The sequence below is a fragment of the Manis pentadactyla genome, chromosome 5 (assembly GCF_030020395.1).
Source record: "Manis pentadactyla isolate mManPen7 chromosome 5, mManPen7.hap1, whole genome shotgun sequence".
Classification (NCBI taxonomy): Eukaryota; Metazoa; Chordata; class Mammalia; order Pholidota; family Manidae; genus Manis; species Manis pentadactyla.
In genome coordinates this window covers 165455036-165474643 of record NC_080023.1, presented here as the reverse complement: position 1 = coordinate 165474643, position 19608 = coordinate 165455036, and the positions used below count along the sequence as shown (strand labels likewise).

General features: G+C 47.7%; 2 protein-coding genes across 3 annotated transcripts in view; both read left to right on the top strand.

Moving 5' to 3' along the window:
• SLC13A3 (solute carrier family 13 member 3) overlaps positions 1–3611 on the top strand; it is a 63419-nt gene extending 59808 nt beyond the window's left edge. For both annotated transcript variants that reach the window (XM_036902097.2, XM_036902096.2), the window contains one exon: positions 1871–3611. In XM_036902097.2, coding sequence (XP_036757992.2) covers positions 1871–2047 — 177 coding nt within the window. In that variant the 3' untranslated portion in view covers positions 2048–3611. The remainder of the gene's footprint in view (positions 1–1870) is intronic.
• Positions 3292–17008, top strand: OCSTAMP (osteoclast stimulatory transmembrane protein). The gene is given in 6 exon segments (XM_036900569.2): positions 3292–3368; positions 12494–13496; positions 16362–16716; positions 16719–16813; positions 16816–16928; positions 16930–17008. Coding segments are annotated over 6 exon segments (1722 nt in total).
• The last annotated feature ends 2600 nt before the right edge of the window (positions 17009–19608 follow it).

Genomic DNA, 19608 nt, shown 5'->3' with positions numbered 1-19608 from the left:
GGCCAGGCCTAGCTCTGTATGTTCGCAGAACTCGGGGCAAGGAGGCTGGAGGGCAGAATTAGAGACTTGGGATGGACAGGTGTGCTGAGGGTGCAGGGCACAGACTTGGGGTATTATTCAAGCCACAACAGGAAGCTTTTAAAGGGTTTTAAGCAGAATAACAAAGTGATTTAACTTCTGCTTTTAAGAGATCACTTGGGCTGCTGAGTGGAGTGGACTGTCTGAGTGGGGAGGGATGAGTGTGGAAGCAGGGCGGCTATTTAAAGAAGACAGTGAGGGGGCAGAAATGGAGACAGAACATAGATCCTGAGAATACACAGTGAGAGAAATGGAGAGACTCCAAGAGGTGGGAGCTTGCTAAGAGATGCTGAGAAAGGCAGAAACATGTAGAGGGGCACCCAGAGGCAGAGATTTCAGAGACCCCCCTGCCCCAAGTCAGCCAGTCCTGACCTGTAGGCTTTGTTCCTGAGAGTATTGATGCAGGTGTTAAGTAAAGTAACGAATGTGGGACTAAGCAGGCATTTTGAGCCAGGCTGCCAGGAGCCCGGGCCCCTCCCAGCCGCCCCACAGCTTTGGCCAGTCTCCTCGCAGTCCTCCAAAGTAGCCAGGACTTTACGACCCCCTAGGATGGAGGCAGTACTGCACAAGCGTCCCAACCTTACCACTTGGCATCCTCCCTTCAAGACTTAACGCCCTCTCCATGAACCACCTATGGTAAGATTTATTTAATAATTGTGCTAAATCAGCTTACATTTTTAAAATACTTAAATCATAGTATTTAAAAAGAAAAGTTTCTGATGCATCTATAAATGAAAAAGCAGTATTGCATGCCATAGAAGGTAAGTCTACAAATAAATGCAAAGAAAAAAAACAGATAATTAGATTCTCCCTAATAACAGTTGCCTAGAAAAGGTTCTGAACCCCTGCTTGTTAAAAAGACAATTGACAGGGTGGAGATAGGGGGATCGTAAAGTTCCAGCTACTTAAAGTGGTTAAAATTTCCAGAAGAAAGATTCTTCACAGTAAACAAATATAGTCTTAAATGGACGTGTAGTATGTATGCATGTGAGTGTGTGTGTGTGTGTGTGTGTGTGTGTGTGTGTGTGTGTGTATGAAAGAGAGAAAGAGTGAGCAGAGAGACAGAGACAGACAAAATGTGGCTGGGGGTGGATTGTTTAATGATCCAACCAGATTATTTTCAATTAGTGTGACCTTGGGTAAGCCTCATTTTCCTCTTCTGTAAAATGGGAATATCAGCCATAAAAAGAAAAGAAATCCCGCCATTTGCAACAACATGGATGGATCTAGAGGGTATTCTGCTCAGGGAAATAAACCAGGCAGAGAAATACAAGTACCATATGATTTCAGTTATTTGTGGAATATAAAAACAAAGCAAACCAGAAGGAACAAAACAGCATTAGACTCATATAGACACTGAGAAGTGACTGGTGGTTACTAAGGGGGAGGAACTGGGGTGGGTGGTGGGGGGAGGGCTATAAAAGGGCACAATTTGCAGTCACAGTAAGCTGATCACAGGGACTGCTGAACCTCTGTGATGTACATTTGAAAGCAACATAAAACTGTATATTAACAATACTTTAATTTAAAAAATGGGAATGATAACAAAAATAATAACCCTCATAGGGTTGCTTTCAGGGTTAAATGACATATCCCTATGACAACTGCATGGTGCAGTACCTGACACCTGGAAACCCCTCCATGAATGGGACGTTTGCAGTTCTCTGAGGAGCAGCCTAGGGTAGCGCCCTGGCTCCGTCACTCAGCTGCTGTGAGATCTTGGGCGAATGACTTCCTAACTCAGGCTGGGTTTTCCCATCTGTACAAAGGGTCATTCTGGGCTCCATTTCAGGTGCGGACAGGCCTCCTGATGAACCTGATGGGCGTGCTGCTGCTCAGCTTGGCCATGAATACTTGGGCACAGACCGTTTTCCAGCTGGGCACCTTCCCGGACTGGGCCAACATCCACTCAGCCAACATCACAGCACCACCATCTGCCTTGGCCAACAACACATTTCGGACCCTCTGAGTCCCCCTTGGAGACAGTCGTTGGGCTGGGCCCCTTAAGAATGCTTTGGCCATCACCTCTTGCTGGGACTCTACAGGATGATCAAGCAGTTACTTTCTGTGACCCAGCATGCAGCAAGCAAGGGTGGCCTGCAGTGGATCCACAGGTTTATTGTCTAGGACACCTTCTCCTCTCATGTGCAGTTCAGGGCCCAGATATCCCCAGGTCTGCTGCCTGAGAAACAAACTCCTTTATCTCTGAGCTGTTATATGGTTAGGATGCAAGAAAGCCCAATTTTAGCAATAATAAACAAACCTGGAGTGGCATTTGTCTTGAACACTTGGGATAGGAGGCCACCTGTCCCCATGGCTATGGCTAACATCACCCCTTGACTGCTTTGGCTTATGCTCTGGAGAGATCATCTTGCCTTGAGGGATACCTCCCTCGGAGAGGCTTTGGAATGACCCAAACCAGTGTTCCAGATGTTCTCAGCCAGTGTGGGTTCTGCTTGGGTGGTGCCCATTCTGTGCCAGTTGTGGGAATATTACCCCTGTTGATACCCAGCTGCCAGAGTTGTTTTCAGTCCCTGGAGGCAGGGAGAGGGACAGATGACTTCCTGCGGACATGGAAATTGCAGTCTCCTTGCTGCTCCTCAAGCGCACCAAGGGGAGATCTAGAAACACCAGCTAATATCTCTATTTAGGATTTTCCTATTTAATCTGATTCAGGTCTGCCATAATCCTGGGGTCAGACCAAGCCTGGGCCCTGGGCCTTCACAGGTGACGCATAGCCCCCCAGCCAGGAATCTCCTGCCCCAAGGAGGGCCCCAGGGGCCTTGGCAGCTGCCGGTACTTCTTGCTCCAGCAGCTGCTCTTTACCTCCCTACCCCTACCCCAAATGGTAAGCATGTTTGATTAGCAAAGGCCACATCTTTCAGAGGTGAGAGAAAAGTCAAAAGATAAACTGAGGCCTTATAAAAGACCAGGGTAAAATGTCTCAAGCGGGCAAAATATCATAATCCTTTTCTGCAGACAGGGAAACTGGGAATGCCCTGAGCCAGCAGCTTATGTGGCTGTGCTAGAGGATTTGTTTCCTCATTTCCAGCAGGAGCATCTGGGCCTCCCCAGTGAGCAGCCCAGTACTGACTGGGCTGGCAGGCACGCAGGAAGTGCCTGCAGGATGAGGGGCCCAGCATTAGCCCAGCAGGAGGAAAGGCTCCAGCTGAGGCTCCTGGCAGCCATCACCCCTTCCTGTGTCTCTAAGGGATGAGGTTCCCCATGCAGAGCAGCGTGGGCAAGGAAGGCAGCACCCGGAGGCTGAACTCACCCTCAGCGCAGCACAAGTGAGTCACAGATGTGAGCAGGAGGAGGCCCCTGAGTTGCAGGCTGAGCTCTGTTTCCTTCCCCTGTGAGTACGTCAGTATTGAGTCACAGTTACAGCCCATGGGGGTGCTGGGCACTCCTGTGGGACAGGGTAGGGGGAAGTTCATTCACAGAGAGACCCATGGGACTTGTAACCAGAGGAATCCTGATTTCCTATACTTCTGATTGAACATGCTATAAAATAAAGAATGTTAATCATTCTAGGCCTGGAGATCATTTGCCTTTCTCAACATAAAAGAGCTTGAAAGCCCAAAATTCCTGAGCTGGGGGTTCTGTAGAATTGGCTCCCCGACTTCACTTCCTTACTGATCTCCCCTGTATGTCCACTTCAGCCACACCCTCAACCCTCCTGCTTCAGGGCCTTTGCATGTGCTGTTCTCCTGGCCTGATGTGCTCACTTTGCTCCCAAATATTTCCTTGTTTCCTCACTTTATTCTTGTTTCTCCTCAAATGTCACATACCCAGAGAAGCTTTCCTGAACATCTGGTCTAAAATGATCATCCTCATAAGTTCTCTATTTCCTTACACTACTGTATTTTTCTTCTTAGTATTTAGTCAAGGCATTATCTTTATTTTTCTTATTTATTAACTTTTTCTCCTTCTAGAATATGTACTTACAGGAATACAAACTTTATTTTGTTCAGTGCTATAGCTCCAGTACCTAGAACAATTTCTGGCACATAGTAGGTGTTCAGTAAATATTTGATAAACAAAGCTATACCAGAATTTTGAGAAAGCAATCTCACCCTCTGATGTGGGGTCCATTTGGTCAGTTTCTTTGCTCATTTATTCTTCTATTTATCCAACCACATTTATTTAGAACCTGATTATGTGTTGATTCACTGTCCCTACGCACATGGAACTTATGTTCTAGCCAAGGACACAGGCAGTAGGCAGGTAAAAAAATAAATAAAATTACTCTGGGTCATGACGCAGGCTAAGAAGAAAATGGAATTGGCCAATGTGGCAAACTGACTCAGAAGCTACTTTGGCCAGAGTGATCAGGGAGGACTTCTCTGAGGAGGTGGCATTGGGCTGAGACCAGAAGGAGCCATATACTCAGGGAAGTATGGGAGGAAGGGAGTGGCAGGGTGGTGCAGAGTCATTGGAAATATACCAAGGACTGGTATGTCTGGGATACATGAAAAGCGCGTGGAAGTCAGAATGGACAAAACCGAAACACCTGTTTCAGTTACCTGTGGCTGCACAACAAACCCCCCAAAACTCAGGGCCTTAAAACAGCATCTTATTGACTAATGTTTCTGTGTTTGAGCAGAGCTCTGCAGGATGGCTTTGTCTCTGCTTTACGTGCTGTGGCTGGGGCCACTCAGCTGGGAGTTTGGCTGGAGCCTGAATGTCCGTGATGGCCAAGGAGCCTCCGTGGGCCTCTGTGCACAGCAGTGGACTTGTTGGAAGGCAAAAGCAGAAGTTACAGGGGGCGCAGGGGGTCAGTCCTGCCACGTTGTGTTGGTCACAGGTTAGCCTGGTTTAAGGGGAGGGAAATAGATTCCACTCCTTGATGGGAGGAGCAGCACCCACTTACAGAGAAGATAGCATGTTGGCCACCATCTTTGGAGGATTTCTACCATGACACCCAAGAGAAAAATGAGTGAACGACATGATTAAGCCATTCTGGAAAGGGATATCTAAATGGCCAGCAGCTTTACAAAGAGATGCTCAAATTCCCATGTGATCAGATCAGTGCAAGCTAAACCAAGACTCAACAGTACACCAGTCAGACTGGCAACAACTAGAGAAGTGGACAATAGATGATGGTGAAATGAGAGGATACAAAAACCTCCATGCTCTGTGGGTGAGACTATGAACTGTTCTGATCATCCTGCCTAGCAACCCGGCAGTAACGGGAGAAGTTTATTATCTGCATTACCTGTGAAGACAGTGGAGAAGTATATTTGTGCCACTGTTGTTTGAGGTACCAAAGAGCTGGAGGCCACCTACATGACCATGATCTGGGGAAGTGGGTGATTAAGTAAAACACGGAGGAAGCACACTGTGGGAAACAGCAACACGCAGAAGCAATAAACAATAGGCACACAGAGCGATAGGATGGACACGTACGTATCCCAGTGCACGCACCTAAAGTATGACATAGAGCTAAGTGGGCAGAGGGTTGGAAGTGCTGGTGGAAAATGGAAAAAAAAGATGAAAAGAAATCAGTGAACAAGGGGCTCAGTAGCCACGTTGAACTTCTGCCTCTGCCCCAACACACTGTGCTGCCTAAAGCAGGTCCTCTGTTGTTTTGTGAAAGATGACAGAGTGAAGTCTGGGTCTCAAAGGGAGACAGTAAGCGCATGCACTAGCTTACCTGAGGAGAGTTGAGTAAAGGGTCTACCTAGTTACCTAGTGTGGAGAGAGAGTAAGGAAACCCCAAGGGGAAGTGCGGGCCTGGTGGTGGGAGGAAGGCTAGTCACCGAGGAGCACCTCCCAGCCCCAGGTCTGAGGGAGGGAGAGGCCCCCTGCAGTGGACACCTTTAGTCCAGAGACACATCCAACCCCTGATGGCTCTGTAGGGACGGAGCTGGCCCGGGTCTTTGTCTCCTCCCTCCCTCAGCTCTCCTGGGAGGGGCTCCCCACTGGGCAAATCCAAGCACACTGGCCGGGGTTCTCTTGAGAAGCAGAGCCAACAGCCTGTGTATATACATGTGTATACTCAAGAATGAGTCAAAAAGCAGTCTGCTGGCAGAATTCCCTCTTGCTCAGGGGAACTCAGGTTTTTGTTCTATGCAGACCTTCAGCTGACTAGATAAGGACCACTACATTATGGAGAGCACTTTGCTTTACTCAAACTCCATTGATCTAAACATAAATTTCTTCCAAAAACACACTCACAGAAGCTTCTACAATAACGTTTGACCAAATATCTGGATACTGCAGCCAAGCCAAGTTGACATGTAAAACTCACCATCACACCAATAGAAGCCAGAATGTAAGAGGGTCCTTTGATGCAGCCCATTCAGTTACACCTCTTGAGGCGCAGGGCAGGGAGAAGAGACTGGGTCTGCAGGGGCAACCCGAGAAGACGCGGCCTGCAAAGTTTAGACCAAATCAGGGCTTGCAATTCAGTGGTCCCTAGGGCTTCATTCAGCCTAGAGTCAGGTTTCTTTTGTCCCCTTCCATGAGTTTTAAACTATTAATTGATTGCTAATATTTTAAATTCAGGAGATTTCACATTAGCTTGGGTTTATGCTTCAGTTGGAAAAGAAATATCAGAAGATGTGGCACTATGGGATCCTCATTGCTACCTCATAATAATTGTTTGGAGTTGATTAGTAGCCTGTACAGTTGTGTCTGAGCAGTTTGGGGGGAGCCATCAGCCCGTGTTGGAGGGAGCAGAGCAGAAGCATTTCTCTATCGTTTACTGGGCACTCTACAAAACATGCATATAACTTAAGTTGGACGGTGGACTCCCTCGTTTGCCACAGTCCCCACCACTCCTTACTACATCACACCAGCTCTCTTCATTTGGCTCTGTCACCTTCCTGGCCTCTGAAGGCATTTGAATTAATGGCTCTTGAGCTTCATGATCTGTAAGGTCCATTTCAGCTTCAGTGCCCATAGGTTCTAGTGGCTTAGAGCAACACTTCCCAGCAGAACTTTCTGTAATGATGGAAATGGTCTCTATCTGCCATGTACAATACAGTAGCCACTTGCTATGTGTGGCTACTGAACAACTGCAATATGGTTAGTCCATTGAGTTGGGCTGTACGTATAAAACTCACACTAGATTTCAAAAACTAAATACAAAAAATGAATAATTTTTATATTGATTATATGTTGAAAGGATAATATTTTTGATATATTAGGTTGAATGAAATATTTTATTAAAATATTAAAATTTTTTTTACTTTCATTTTTTATGAAATTAACTTTACTTGGTTAATAAATTAATTTTATGGCTCCTAGAAAATTTTTAATTATACATTAGGCTCACATTATGTCTCTATTGGATAGCCCTGTCTATTTGGTAGTATTTTGGCCACCTCTCCATATTCCCAAACCAATTGGATGTGGCCACATTCTACACCCATAGGCTGTAAAATTCAATGACATTAATAGTCTGTGGGTCTCTGATTCTGATCCTAGCTCTGAATGCTTCCCACTTCCTCTTCCTCTTCTGTCTTATGGCTCTGAATCCGCCACCCAGGAATTCCCCTCAGCAAAGCTGATGCTGTTTTTGGTGATTCAGAAGCCCCTTCTGAATGTTGTGGGATTCAGTCGGGCCAGCCTTATTGAGGCAGAAGTGACTGCCTACATGTGCTGACAAAAGCCAAAAATACCTTCTGCCCCTTCCCTCCCTATGTCCGCATCCTCACAGATCGTACACGTCCACCAGAGGCCCTCGGGATATGACCAAGATGGTCCTTAGATAATCAGTTCCCTGGAGCCTGCGCAACAACTGGCCAAATGCTGGTGTCTGCCAGTACCACTCCTCTCTGACCACTACAACTCCCTGAAGTTCCTGTGTGGAACCCAGGCCAGAGATCTGAGGCCTACAGAGTCGGGTCTGAGCAGCCTGGGGAGAACCACCAGCCCAGGTTGGGAGAGCAGAGCAGGAGCATTTACCTACTGTTTACTGAGGACTCTACATACATTACTTCATTGAATCCTCAAACAACCCTAAGAAGTAGGTACTAGTATTCTCATTACGTAGAGTTGACAATAAGTTCAGAGACAGACAGCATCCTGCCCAAAGTCACAGAGCACAGTAAGTGGCAAAGCTGGCACTCAAGCACAGATCTACTGCCTCCAGTCCAAGACCCTGCCGTTCAGAGGAACAGCTGGACGGCTCCCTGTGTCAATCCAACTGAGGTCCCTGCAGAGGTGGTGAATCGGTGGCCCTCATTCTGGCTTTGGCCCAGAAGTGAGACTGGCCTGACAATGGTCTTTTTTTTTTTTTCTTTTAATACTGGCTTTAAAAATCTGGAGACTTCTACATAGATGTGGGAATGACTTCCATCTTTGGAAAAATTGGAAAATCTGGTAACACTAGGCTTCCTTTTCAGGGGACTTCAACCCTCAGCTGGAGCAGAGAAGCTGCCCTTTTCAAAGGTCCTATGCATGGCAGTTTGCCGAAGTTTCTACCTGTAGGCTTTGCTCCTGACCTTAGCTGGTCTGCCCCTCAGGTGTGTGTGTCTCCTGCTCTTGGTGTCTGTGTGCCCATTCCTTTGCAGACTTGGCACCTGGCCTGGCTTCCTGGAGGGGCTCATGATCTAGGAAGGGTGTAAGGCCTCTGAGGGCCACAGGTGTCTCATTCTATTGTGTGACTATGAGACTATCGCTTCCCCTATCTGGGCCACTGGACTGCTGGACACCCTCTTTCAGGCCTGAGCAAGTAGCTCAGGCCATATGTCCTTATAAGGGAAAATGACAGGGAGTCTGGAACACTGCCTAGGTGTGCACCCTCACTGGCCCATCCTGCAGTGCAGGGGCTGGGGGCTCAGGAGAGGACTCCTGGAGCAGGCAGCCTTGCTGGCAGTGATGGGCAGAGATGCTGGGAGAGAAGCGACTGCTTTTCTGGAGGGATTGGATTTCAGAATAGCCTGGAAGTGCACCTGCAAGGCAATGACTACAGCAGAGGCAATCCACACTTCCTGAGCACCTACTCTTTGCAGTGCCAGCTCATGTGGGTCTCCCTCTGCACCAGTAGATTCTGGGTCAGGACAGTCGGGTTAAACTGTGGCTCTACTTCTTACTAGCTGAGTGGCTTGGTTAAGGGGCTTAATTCCCTAGGTCTCAGTTTCCTCAACTAAAGGATGGAAATAAAAGTCCCTACCACAAAGGGTTGTTGGAAGTACAGATTCAGTGAATTGGAAAAGAAACTGTTTAGAAACGTGCCTAATACTTAGCAAGTGCTCAATAAATGTTAAGTATTATTATCATGACTTTCTTTTAAGAGAAGGAAACTGAGACTGAGATGTGGTCGCCTGGCCAAGATCACACAGCTCGGGGGAGAGAGAGCTGTGATCTGAAGCCAGGTTCATGTCAGGCTAAAGACAAGGTTGCTGGAGAGGGAGTCTCAGCCGAGGTCCAGTGGTTCCCTGTGGGCTCCCACACCCGAAGAGGTAAGGATCAGTCGCCTGTGGGACACATAACTGTGGAGAGAGGGGGGAAGCTGAGTATCGCTCTAGTCCTGACACAACCACTAATGAGTTCTGTGGCTTCTCTGAGCCTCAGTGTCCGCCTCTGTGAAATGGACTGATTCTACCTTCCTGTTCTCAGGATTAGAGAGATGTTGCTCAGAAAAATCTCTTTCTCTCTTCCCACACCTCCCACCAGCTCTTCCCCACCAGAAGAGGACAAGGCAGTTTGCCCAGCCCCCTGGGAGGTGGGCCCAGGCAGGGCGGGGCAAACGAACCAGGAGGGCTTAATTACAGACAGAAAAGCAGAAGTGACAGGGCTTCCCGAGTCCTAGTGGATATTATTCCCCCCACTTCCTCTCCACCTGCCATCGCTGCCAGAGCCTGTCTGCTGATCCACTGCTGTTCAGGAAACATGAGGACCCTCCAGGGGACAGCTGAGCATCTCGGCAGGACAGGGTAGGCCTGGGAACCTTGGTCACTGGGGACCACAGACAAGGAAGCAGTCAGCAGTCAGGCACGATGGGTATGAGCTGAGACCTCCAGTCCTGCCATTCCCTGGCTGTGTGACCTTGGGAAAACCCTCACCTCTTTGAGCCTCAGTTTTCCCATCTATGAAATGAGAGTAATACTAATGTCTACACGACGACTGGGAGAACTGAATGAGAAAATGCACACAGGGGGTTTGCTGCTGGGCTCCGCTCAGAGTACGCACACAGTAAATGGCAGCTAGTTTCCTTATCATTTACAACACTCCGCACCAGCCTTGGCAGCCAATGGGACTTAGAACTGGTTTCCCATTCCAAGATCGTTTATATTTTAACAGCTACCATGTTCCAAATACTAACTATACAGTAAGGGGGGGAGTTGAATGCAAATTAAAGTGCCTTCAAGGGCTTGGGAGGCCATAATTCATCATCTCTAGCCTCAGGTGGGTCTTCAGTGCTGCCCAGCACATACATCATTTCCCTAGTTCATTGATTTTCCCACTTTCCTGGACAAAATGATTTTATTCCTTTTCCTTCATCTTCAAGCTTCCATCGCCTCCTCCAGCATCCTCATCATCACTGCTGACCTTGTTTCCTGATACCCTGAGCAAACAGAAGCAATCATGCTAGAGTCAACAAATATTTATGGAGCCCCCCTATATGCCAGACACTTTTCTAGGCACTTGGGATATGTCAGTGATCAAAGGAACCAAGTCCCTGCCCTGGTGGAGTTGATACTCTAGTGACAGATAATAGCTGACATGGACTTACTATGCAGCAAGCACAAAATGAGCCCCTATGAGAGACTGCTTTTATTATACCATTTTACAGATGAGAAAACTGAGGCACAGAGAGGTTAAGAAACTTGAGCGAGGTCACACAGATGGTGAATGGTGAGGTGGGGATTTGAACCCAGGCAGTCGGGAGGTCATGCCCTTATCTGATACTCTGTTCTGTGTATGTCAGATGAACAAATATGTAAATGCCCACACTTTGTCCATTTAACCATCACCTGTGCCCATTTCCTCACCTTCCCACCTGTTACTAAGGATGAATGGCCCCTGCTCCTTTCTGAGGCCAGCCCCCCTTTCATGCTCTCTGTCTGATGCCCTGCCACCCACTATCACTCCAGTGAGCCTCCCGTTCAACAGTGTCCCCTGTCTTGATTGGCAAACCTGTCAGAGTTTCTGCCATCTACAGAGCACTGCGAAGTGACATGAAAGATGCATCTGCCACTCGTGTCTCACATTCTTTCCCTTCCAGTCTCTCCTGGGTCCAGTTTATTTAGCTTTTGGTCCCAAATACCACCAAACTATCCTTATCTAGCTCACCAATGACCTTCACATGGCTGAATCTAACAGTCATTGTTCAGGGCTCATCAGCGGCAATTGACACATTTGATCACTCTCCTCTTCTTGATGCATTTTATTTACTTGGCTTCCCAAGAACACCACTTTGCGTGGTTTCCCCAAGTCTCCTTTGCTGGTTCCTCCTCTTCTCCCAACCTGTTAACCCCGTAGTTCAAAGGCTCTCTCCTCCCTGTCAGCACGCGGTCTTGAAGAGTCACATCCTGCCCCATGGCTTTAAATACCATCTATAAATCAGTGACTCCCAACCTTACCTCTCCAGCTTGACGGCCCCTCTGAATCCACATTCTCAGCAGGTCTGCTGAAGGGTTAAATTGGTACTTCAGATGTGAGGTTCCAAACCGCGTCCTTCTCTCTCCCCTCCACTCAAACCTGCTTCGGCCACAGATTTCCAGTCTTAAGAAACAACACGTTGGCCCTTTCAGTTGCTCGGGTGCCAAACCTCATTGTCGTCCTTGACTCCCTCACGCCCCACAGCCAATCCGACTGCCGATCCCATTGGGTCTTCCCATCAAATGTACCCAGAACCCAACCTCACCCTACTGTTCCACTGCCATCCCTCTTTAAGGTAAATGAACTTTATTAAATGAATAAATATAAAAACAATTGAGTAGAAAAGTTCCTCAGAGGTCAACTAATCCACTCTCCCTTCCCTCCTCCTTCCCAAATAATAGAGGAGACACTGAGGTCCATAAAGAAGGAACGTCCGGGTTCACACAGTAAACCAATCAATACTACAAAATCCAGTGAAATACTGTCTCTCTCTCTCCCGATTTCTCTCTCTTATCTGTGCTTCTCTTTCCACAACTCTTTCATTCCCTTGGGCCTGTTGCCCCCACAGAACTGGAATGGTGAATGCAAGCAGGCCACATTCACCCTCACATCCTCAGGAACTGCATGGCTCTTCCCCGGCGACTCCAGTGAGAAGAATCCTGGGGAAGGCTCTGATTGGTTCCGCTTAGGTCATGTTTGCAGTAGACTACTCCGATTGGCCCACCTGGGAAGAATGTTCACCACTGTGTCTAAAGGAATGGAGCCTGTTAACAGTTGAAGGGTTTGGGGTGGAGGGGCATTGGGTGCCAGCCAATCCCCCACCCTCCTGACAGAGGTTTCCCGATTTCCTTGTGTGCAGGTGGAGATTCTGGCACTTGGGGATCTGCAAGGCCCTTGCCCCACTGCAGGCCGCCTGGTTTGCCTTCTCACGGCCTGTCCCAGCCAGCTGTGGCCAGCTGCTGACCCAGCTCCTCCTGTGTGGTTCTCTGGCTGCTGCAGCCGCAGGTCTGGCCCACCACTGGCTGGTGTCCTCCCTGCTTTATCCTCTGAGGCCCTCAGCCATGGTGGCCTCTATCTGTGGCCTCGTGGTCTTCCTGGGCCTGGGCCTGGTGCCCCCAGCTCGCTGCCTGTTTGCTCTCAGCGTGCCCACCCTAGGCACTGAGCAGGGCCGCCGCCTGCTCCTATCCTGGAGTACGACCACCCTGGCTGTCGCCGTGGTGCCCAACATCTTGGCCAACATTGGTGCAGCTGGGCAGGTGCTGAGGTGTGTCACTGAGGGCTCCCTTGAAAGTCTGCTCAACACCACTCACCAGCTACATACAGCGTCCAGGACTCTGCGCCTTACCAGTCAAGGGGGCAACCAGGGCCTGACGCTCCAGGCCCAGGGCAATGGCTCTGCCTTCCGGCTTCACATGATCAGAGTCACTGAGAAGGTCCTGGAAGACTTCTCTGGCCTGGGATCCCTGGCCCGCACTGCAGTCCTGGGGACCCAGCGGGTGGTCACAGGGCTCTTTGTGCTGGGCCTTCTGGTGGACTCTGCCTGGTACCTCCATCGCTACCTGACTGACCTGCGGTTTGATAATGTCTATGCTACCCAGCAGCTGACTCGGCAGCTGGCAGAGGCCCGGGCCACACACCTGCTGGCCTCCCCACCGGCCTGGCTGCTCCAGGCAGCGCAGCCGAGGCTGTCCCAGGGGGAGCTACTGAGCTGTCTCCTAAGGCTGGGGCTGCCCTCCCTGCTCCTGATGACCACAGCTGTGATGGTGGCCACAGACCACGTGACCTTTCTCCTGGCACAGGCAGCTGTGGACTGGGCTCGGAAGCTGCCCACTGTGCCCATTACACTCACGGTTAAGTATGATGTAAGTGCAGTGAGGGGAAGGCGTGCATAGAGTCATTTCCTTGAGGGAGAGAGTAGGGTCCATTAAACCCTTGATTCACCATTGAAATTCTCTGACCTTCAATCATAGCTTTTGAGTAAGCTAAGGGACCCAGGGGCGTTGGCAACAAACTCATTTAATGCCCACCACAGCCCAACTCAGTGGGTTCTGTTCTCAGGTGAGCACCCTGACACCTAAAATAATTTGTCCCCCAGGGTCACTCTCTTCACAAGTGACAGCATGCCCTAGCCTCATTTCCTCACTTGTACAAACTGGATCAGTTCCCCTTACCCTACATGGTTACTGAGAGTCTTAAAATGTGATAGTCTCAAAGGGACGTCGGAAGCTCCGGGCCACATAGGAGAGGTTTAATAAACAGCGACTATTATTTAGAGTTCACATCTGTATATACCAGACTGGAGAAGGGTTTAGGAATGGTCTAGATCAGGAGTCTGCCAGCTGTGGCCTGTGGGCCAAACCCTGCAGGCTTCCTGTTTCTGTAAATTAAGTTTTATTGGAACACAACCATGCCATTTTTGTATGTATTTTCTGTGGCTGCTCTACAAGGTTGAGTAGGTGCATCAGCGACTATATGGCCTATAGAACCTAAAATATTTACTATTTTAGTAGAAATGTATAAAATATTGCTATCTATGTACCATTGGATATATTTATTGTCTCATCAAGATTTGTGTTTTTTGATATTTTCTTGTGCCACAAATCTTTTTTATTTTTTTATTTTTAATGGTGAAATCTCACACAAAAGTTCATTGTATAAAACCAGTGTTGGACTCTGAGCTAATAATATTAATAACTGATATTTATTAAGTACTTACTGCATACTAGGAAGTGTTTTTCAAACTGCACAAAATGAATTTAATCAATTTAGGAAGTCACGGCCAAGGTTTTTTTTAATAAAATAGACTAGACCAGAAACGTGTTAAGAGTACATTGTAGGTGACAAGAGTAGGTATTGTTTTATAAAATTTTTTTTCAATCACAATACAATCTGGGCTTAGAATGTGCTGTAAAATGCATTTCTTATAGGAGTTTACAGTAAAGAAATGTGTCAGGCAGTGTTCTAAGTATGTTACCTGATATACTGTATTTTATCAAATCTAAGATGCCATTGATTTCAAGTCACATCATTATTTTATGTATCATTAAGAAAGAAAATGCTGTCAGTTAAACCATGGCACAATGCCTCTTACCATTTAGAATGTAAAATTGGACTCACATGAAGTAGTTCACTTATTACTTAACATAGATTTATTTTATCATCTCTCTCTCATGGATAGCTAAAAGGAAAAAGAGCAAAGTAATTCTGTGAAGATTTCCCTAAAACATCTTCCCACTCAAGCCTGACTCTTCTGATTGACTCTGGCCAAGATGTCAGTGTCCATGGCTTTTCACCTAATATTGTTCTCTGTGCCTTCAAGAGCACTGGTGATGCTCCTCCAAGCTGGGAGCACCTAAGCTTTGATGCTGGCACCCTCTGATCCTCATAGAAAGCATGAATTGGCGCAACTGGTAAAAGCAGTTCCAAGTCATATTGATTCAAAGGCACATCTTGACCTCAAAGATGCTAAAATGTGAAGAAGAAGAAGAAAAAAAGAAAGAATCCCAGGACTGGTGTAATAAGATAGCTCATTTAATTGTCACTGTTATCCTGTTAGATAGGAGTTACTATCATCGCCATTTTACCGATGAAGATACTGAGGTTCAGAGAAGGCAGGGAACTTGCCCAAATTCATCCAGCCCGTGAGTGGCAGAACCAGGGCTGCGCTGTGACTCTTGCGGGCTCTAGGCGTCTTCCTTTCATGGAGCCCTTTCTCCATAGAAAGTAATGACAGCATTGGCATAATGACAAATCTATTAATATTATATAGCGAAACACGTTCTTCAACTTAAAAGTTCATTTTTTATTCTGATTTTAAAAGAAAACAAAACATTTGTGTAGGCCTGTAAATGTTCTGTGGGCCCCCAGCACTGTGCCTATTGGAGAAGTTAGAGCCCAGATCCAGCATCCAACCCAAGTAATCCGGCTCCAGAGTTCAAGAGGTTAACCTCTGCCCTCTCTGCCTCTCTAGACTTCTCCAGGGTACCCCATGGAAGACTGGAGAGCCCAGTGCTTATGAGCAGGACATTGGGACACACCCTGGCTGGGACTGACCTCTGGCTCAGCCACATGTAACCCCACTATAAGATCTTAGTTTCCCCATCTTTTAACTGAGGCTCGTGCTGGGTGCAACCTCACAGAGTGCTTGTTTGGTGGAAAAGACATCTAAAGCATTCGCTAAGGGCTCAGCAAAGAGTAAATGCTCTTAACATTGATTTGTTTTTTCTAAGAACACAAAAAGTATTCTACAGTATTCTGTTCAGAGAGTGTACAGGTATCCCCCGCTTATTATTACCTATTTTCCCTAACCAACAGAAATCCGCAGAGGATTTTTGCTTCTACAAAAAAAGCCATGACTGTAGTAATGCAGGTCCTTCCTCAAGGTAAAGTGGCGAAACAGTTTTTGGAAAGCAGTGGATACTCTCAGCTCCATGAGCTATTTCAGCTTATGAAAGATTTCACAGAAACACTGCTTTCCAATAACAAGGGAAATCTGTAATAATAAAAATAGCATCTGTACAGTACTTTCATTTGGCAAAAAGCATGATTCAGGTTCCTGATCTTGTTTGATCCTTCTCAAACCCCAGGAGGCAGGGGTAACCTCCGTGCCCATTTTGCAGATGAGGGCAGGCTGGACCCATCCAGCCCTGCAAGTGTCTGCAAGTGGTGGGGGACAGGGAAGGGCTGGAGCATCGTCTGTTGACTTGGCCTCTCTCTCCTTTTTGAAGGCTGCCTACACAGTCCTGGGCTTTGTCCCCTTCCTCTTCAACCAGCCGCCTCCAGAGAGTACCTTCCTCTCCACCCACAACTCCTTCCAGTGGGAGCTCCGCTTCAGCTCCCCCAGCTGCCCACTGCTGCCCGCCCAGCGCCCCCATGCCGCCGCCCCGCTGGCCGCTGGGGCCCTGCAGCTCGTGGCTTGCTCCATGGTCCTCCTGGAGACCTATGCCCTGCGTCTGCGGCACACCATTGCCGCTTCCTTCTTTGTGGCCCAGGAGGCAAGGAGGGTCCGCCACCTTCACGCCCAGCTCCAGCAAAGATACCACAGGCACCGAGGCCAGCACCTGCCCCTGGAGACTCCATCGTGCTCCCAACGCCCTGGCCTGCCAGCAAGCCCCCATCATGGAGAGACAGGCCCGCTGCCTGCTGGACCTTTGGAAGAACAGAGGGCAGGGGACCAAGAGGAAAAAGCTTTGGAGTCACACAGGCCTGAGTTGTAACCTTGGCCCTTCTGCTGCCTCCCTGCCTGACCCTGGGTATAGGTTGCTTCACCTCTCTGACCCTTACTTTCTACATCTGCAATGATAATGATTGATGTGACTACTTTCCACACAGGAATGTGGTAAGGATGGAACAAGGTATTGGGAATGAAACCTAAACCGAAAAGAACTATGCAAAGGGAAGGTAGGAGGGGTGCAGATGGCTCACTGGTCCTCCAGGCCTGTTGCTTTACCTCGTAGATGGAGACTGCGCATCATGAATGTGTCCAAATGCTCCTGAAACTTATATAGATGCCCCAGAATTCTCTGAACTTATTTATAGTAATCTAAAAGTGTCTTGATTTTATAAATAAATGTATTTATTAGATCCTGAATTAGATTATGTTATACCTTTGCTTAAAATTCCCTAGGGATTTTCCATCCAGGGTGGCTAGGGTTAGCAAATAAAAATACAGGACACTGGTTTCAATTTTAATTTCACATGAATAACAAATACAGGTTTAATATAAGTACATCATTGGGATGCACTTACAGTAAACATACTTACACTAAACCTGTATTTATTGTTTATCTGAAATTCAAATTGAACTGGGTAACCCGCCCTTTACCTGGCAACTCTATCCGCATTGAAGTTACATAATAAAATCACAGCTCTCTACCCTGTGGGCTTGACATTCCATTTTCCCTCTGGATCATTCCCTGCCCTTCTCCCACCTGCTCTCCTTCCCAGGAGTCTGACCTCTGGGAATACTATCGCCTCGGCTCCCTTGCCCTCTGACTTCTAGCTGGGCTCAGCCACAGTGAGCACCCGGCAAGCGGTCCATATGGGAGGGGGAGAGGTCAGGGTATCTGCTCCAGGCTCTGGGCTATTATTTTACATTGACATTCAGTTACTCACAGCCCCAGCTCCTGTCTGGCCTGGCAGCCCCTTGGCCATGGCTGATGTCCCCTCTGGGTTCCAACGGTTACAATTCCCACTGTTGCTATTCTCTGGGACCGTCACCATCCTTCCTTCAGTCCCCACCTTTATACTTCCATGAAACTCTCTTTAGTGAGTCCTCTGAGATGACAGATCTCTTTCCTGCCAGGACCCTAACTGCTGTGCCTGGGCTCATCAAGCCCTGACCAAGCCTGCCTCTCTCTCCCTTCTTCACTGTGCCCTGGCCACGGGGGCTTAAGCTCCTTGGCTGCTGCCTCGGGATAACACCCTTGCTAGTCCCACATCCTGGAACACATTTCCTTCAAGTTCTGGCATGGGCAACTTCTTTGCATCATTCAGGCATTAGCTCAAATGTCACCTCCTCAGAGAAGCCTTCCCTGACCACTCTACCTAACACTGGCCTATCCCACTTAGTTTCACTCTATCACAGGAGCCAGCAAGCTGCAAGCTGCTGCCAAAGTTGAGCTGCCACCCGCTTTTATGAACAGAGTCTTATCGGAGCATTGCCACACTCATTAGCTTAAGTAACTTCTCTGGCTGCTTTTGCTATGATGGCAGATTTGAGTAGTCGAGGCAGACACTACATGGTCCCACAAATCTGAAACATTTACTCTCTGACTTTTTAAATAAAATGTTTGCTGAGCCCTGATCTATGAAATCAAATTGTTTTATCATCTCTATAAATACCCTTATCAATATCCCTTCTAACCTTACACATGCATTTATCTATTTAGCTGTCTCTTTGTTTACTTGCTGGTGGGTTTCATGTCAACCCCACAAGAATGTCAACTCCATGCTGTCTGGTTCTCCGCAGTATTTCCAGCTCCAGAGCAGTCCTGGTGCAGAGTAAGAACTTGGAAAAAATTAGTTGAATAGCCTAATATCTGGAGGTAGAATTGCACTCTCTCCACTCATTGCTCCTCCCTGAAGAGTTGGGGCTTACAGAAGGGAATGGTCAGGCACCAGAAACAGCCTTCACTGGGCTGTTTGTGACCAAAGGGGAACATGCAAAGCCATAAGAACTTTATCCCAGGGAAATGTTTCCTCGTAAACAGCCAGTGTGCGGTGAGTCACCAGCTGTGCTGAGCTGAGCCACACTCCAGCCACTTTTCCACCCACTCCCCAAAGGCTTGTGCGCTCATCGCTGAGGGCCATCACTGGCCTCCCACGACGCCCACCCCCAGCATGGCTCCCTTTCCTATAAAGCTTCCTGCTGTTTGTGTAGAGGGTGACTCATCCACACATTGTTTTAATTGCTCAAGTAATACATGAATCCTTGTCCTGATAAAAAACAAACCATTATAGATAATAGCTAGTGTTTTTTGGGTGCTTATGATGCTCTGGGAGTGTGCTAGTAAATGCTTTTCAACTGGTTCTTTTAAAAAGCCCTCATTTGTAGTGCTTGCTGATATCCATGGTATAAATATTTCTACTGTGCAATTTCAGGCAACCCTCATGATGTCACTGGAAGTGGAGCTTGGAAGAGATGCACACAACTGGCTTTCATGAGCCGGGGTGAGCCAGCTCCAGCCCACCATTAGATGGCTCCAAAACTCTGAAAAGCTTTATGTACATCATCTTATTTAAACCTCACAAAAATATATGAAATTGATGATGTTATTATTATCTTCCTTTTAGAGGTGAAGAAATTTAAATTCAGAGAGGTTGAGTATTTTGCTCAAAGTCACACAGCTATTAAGCTGCAGAACCAGGATCTGGCTCCCAGAGTCTATGATCTTACTGATCTCTCAGATAAGAGTCAAGTCTCTTTCGCCCACCACACTCAAATCTGTTTGCCTCTTTACCCCCACAGACATA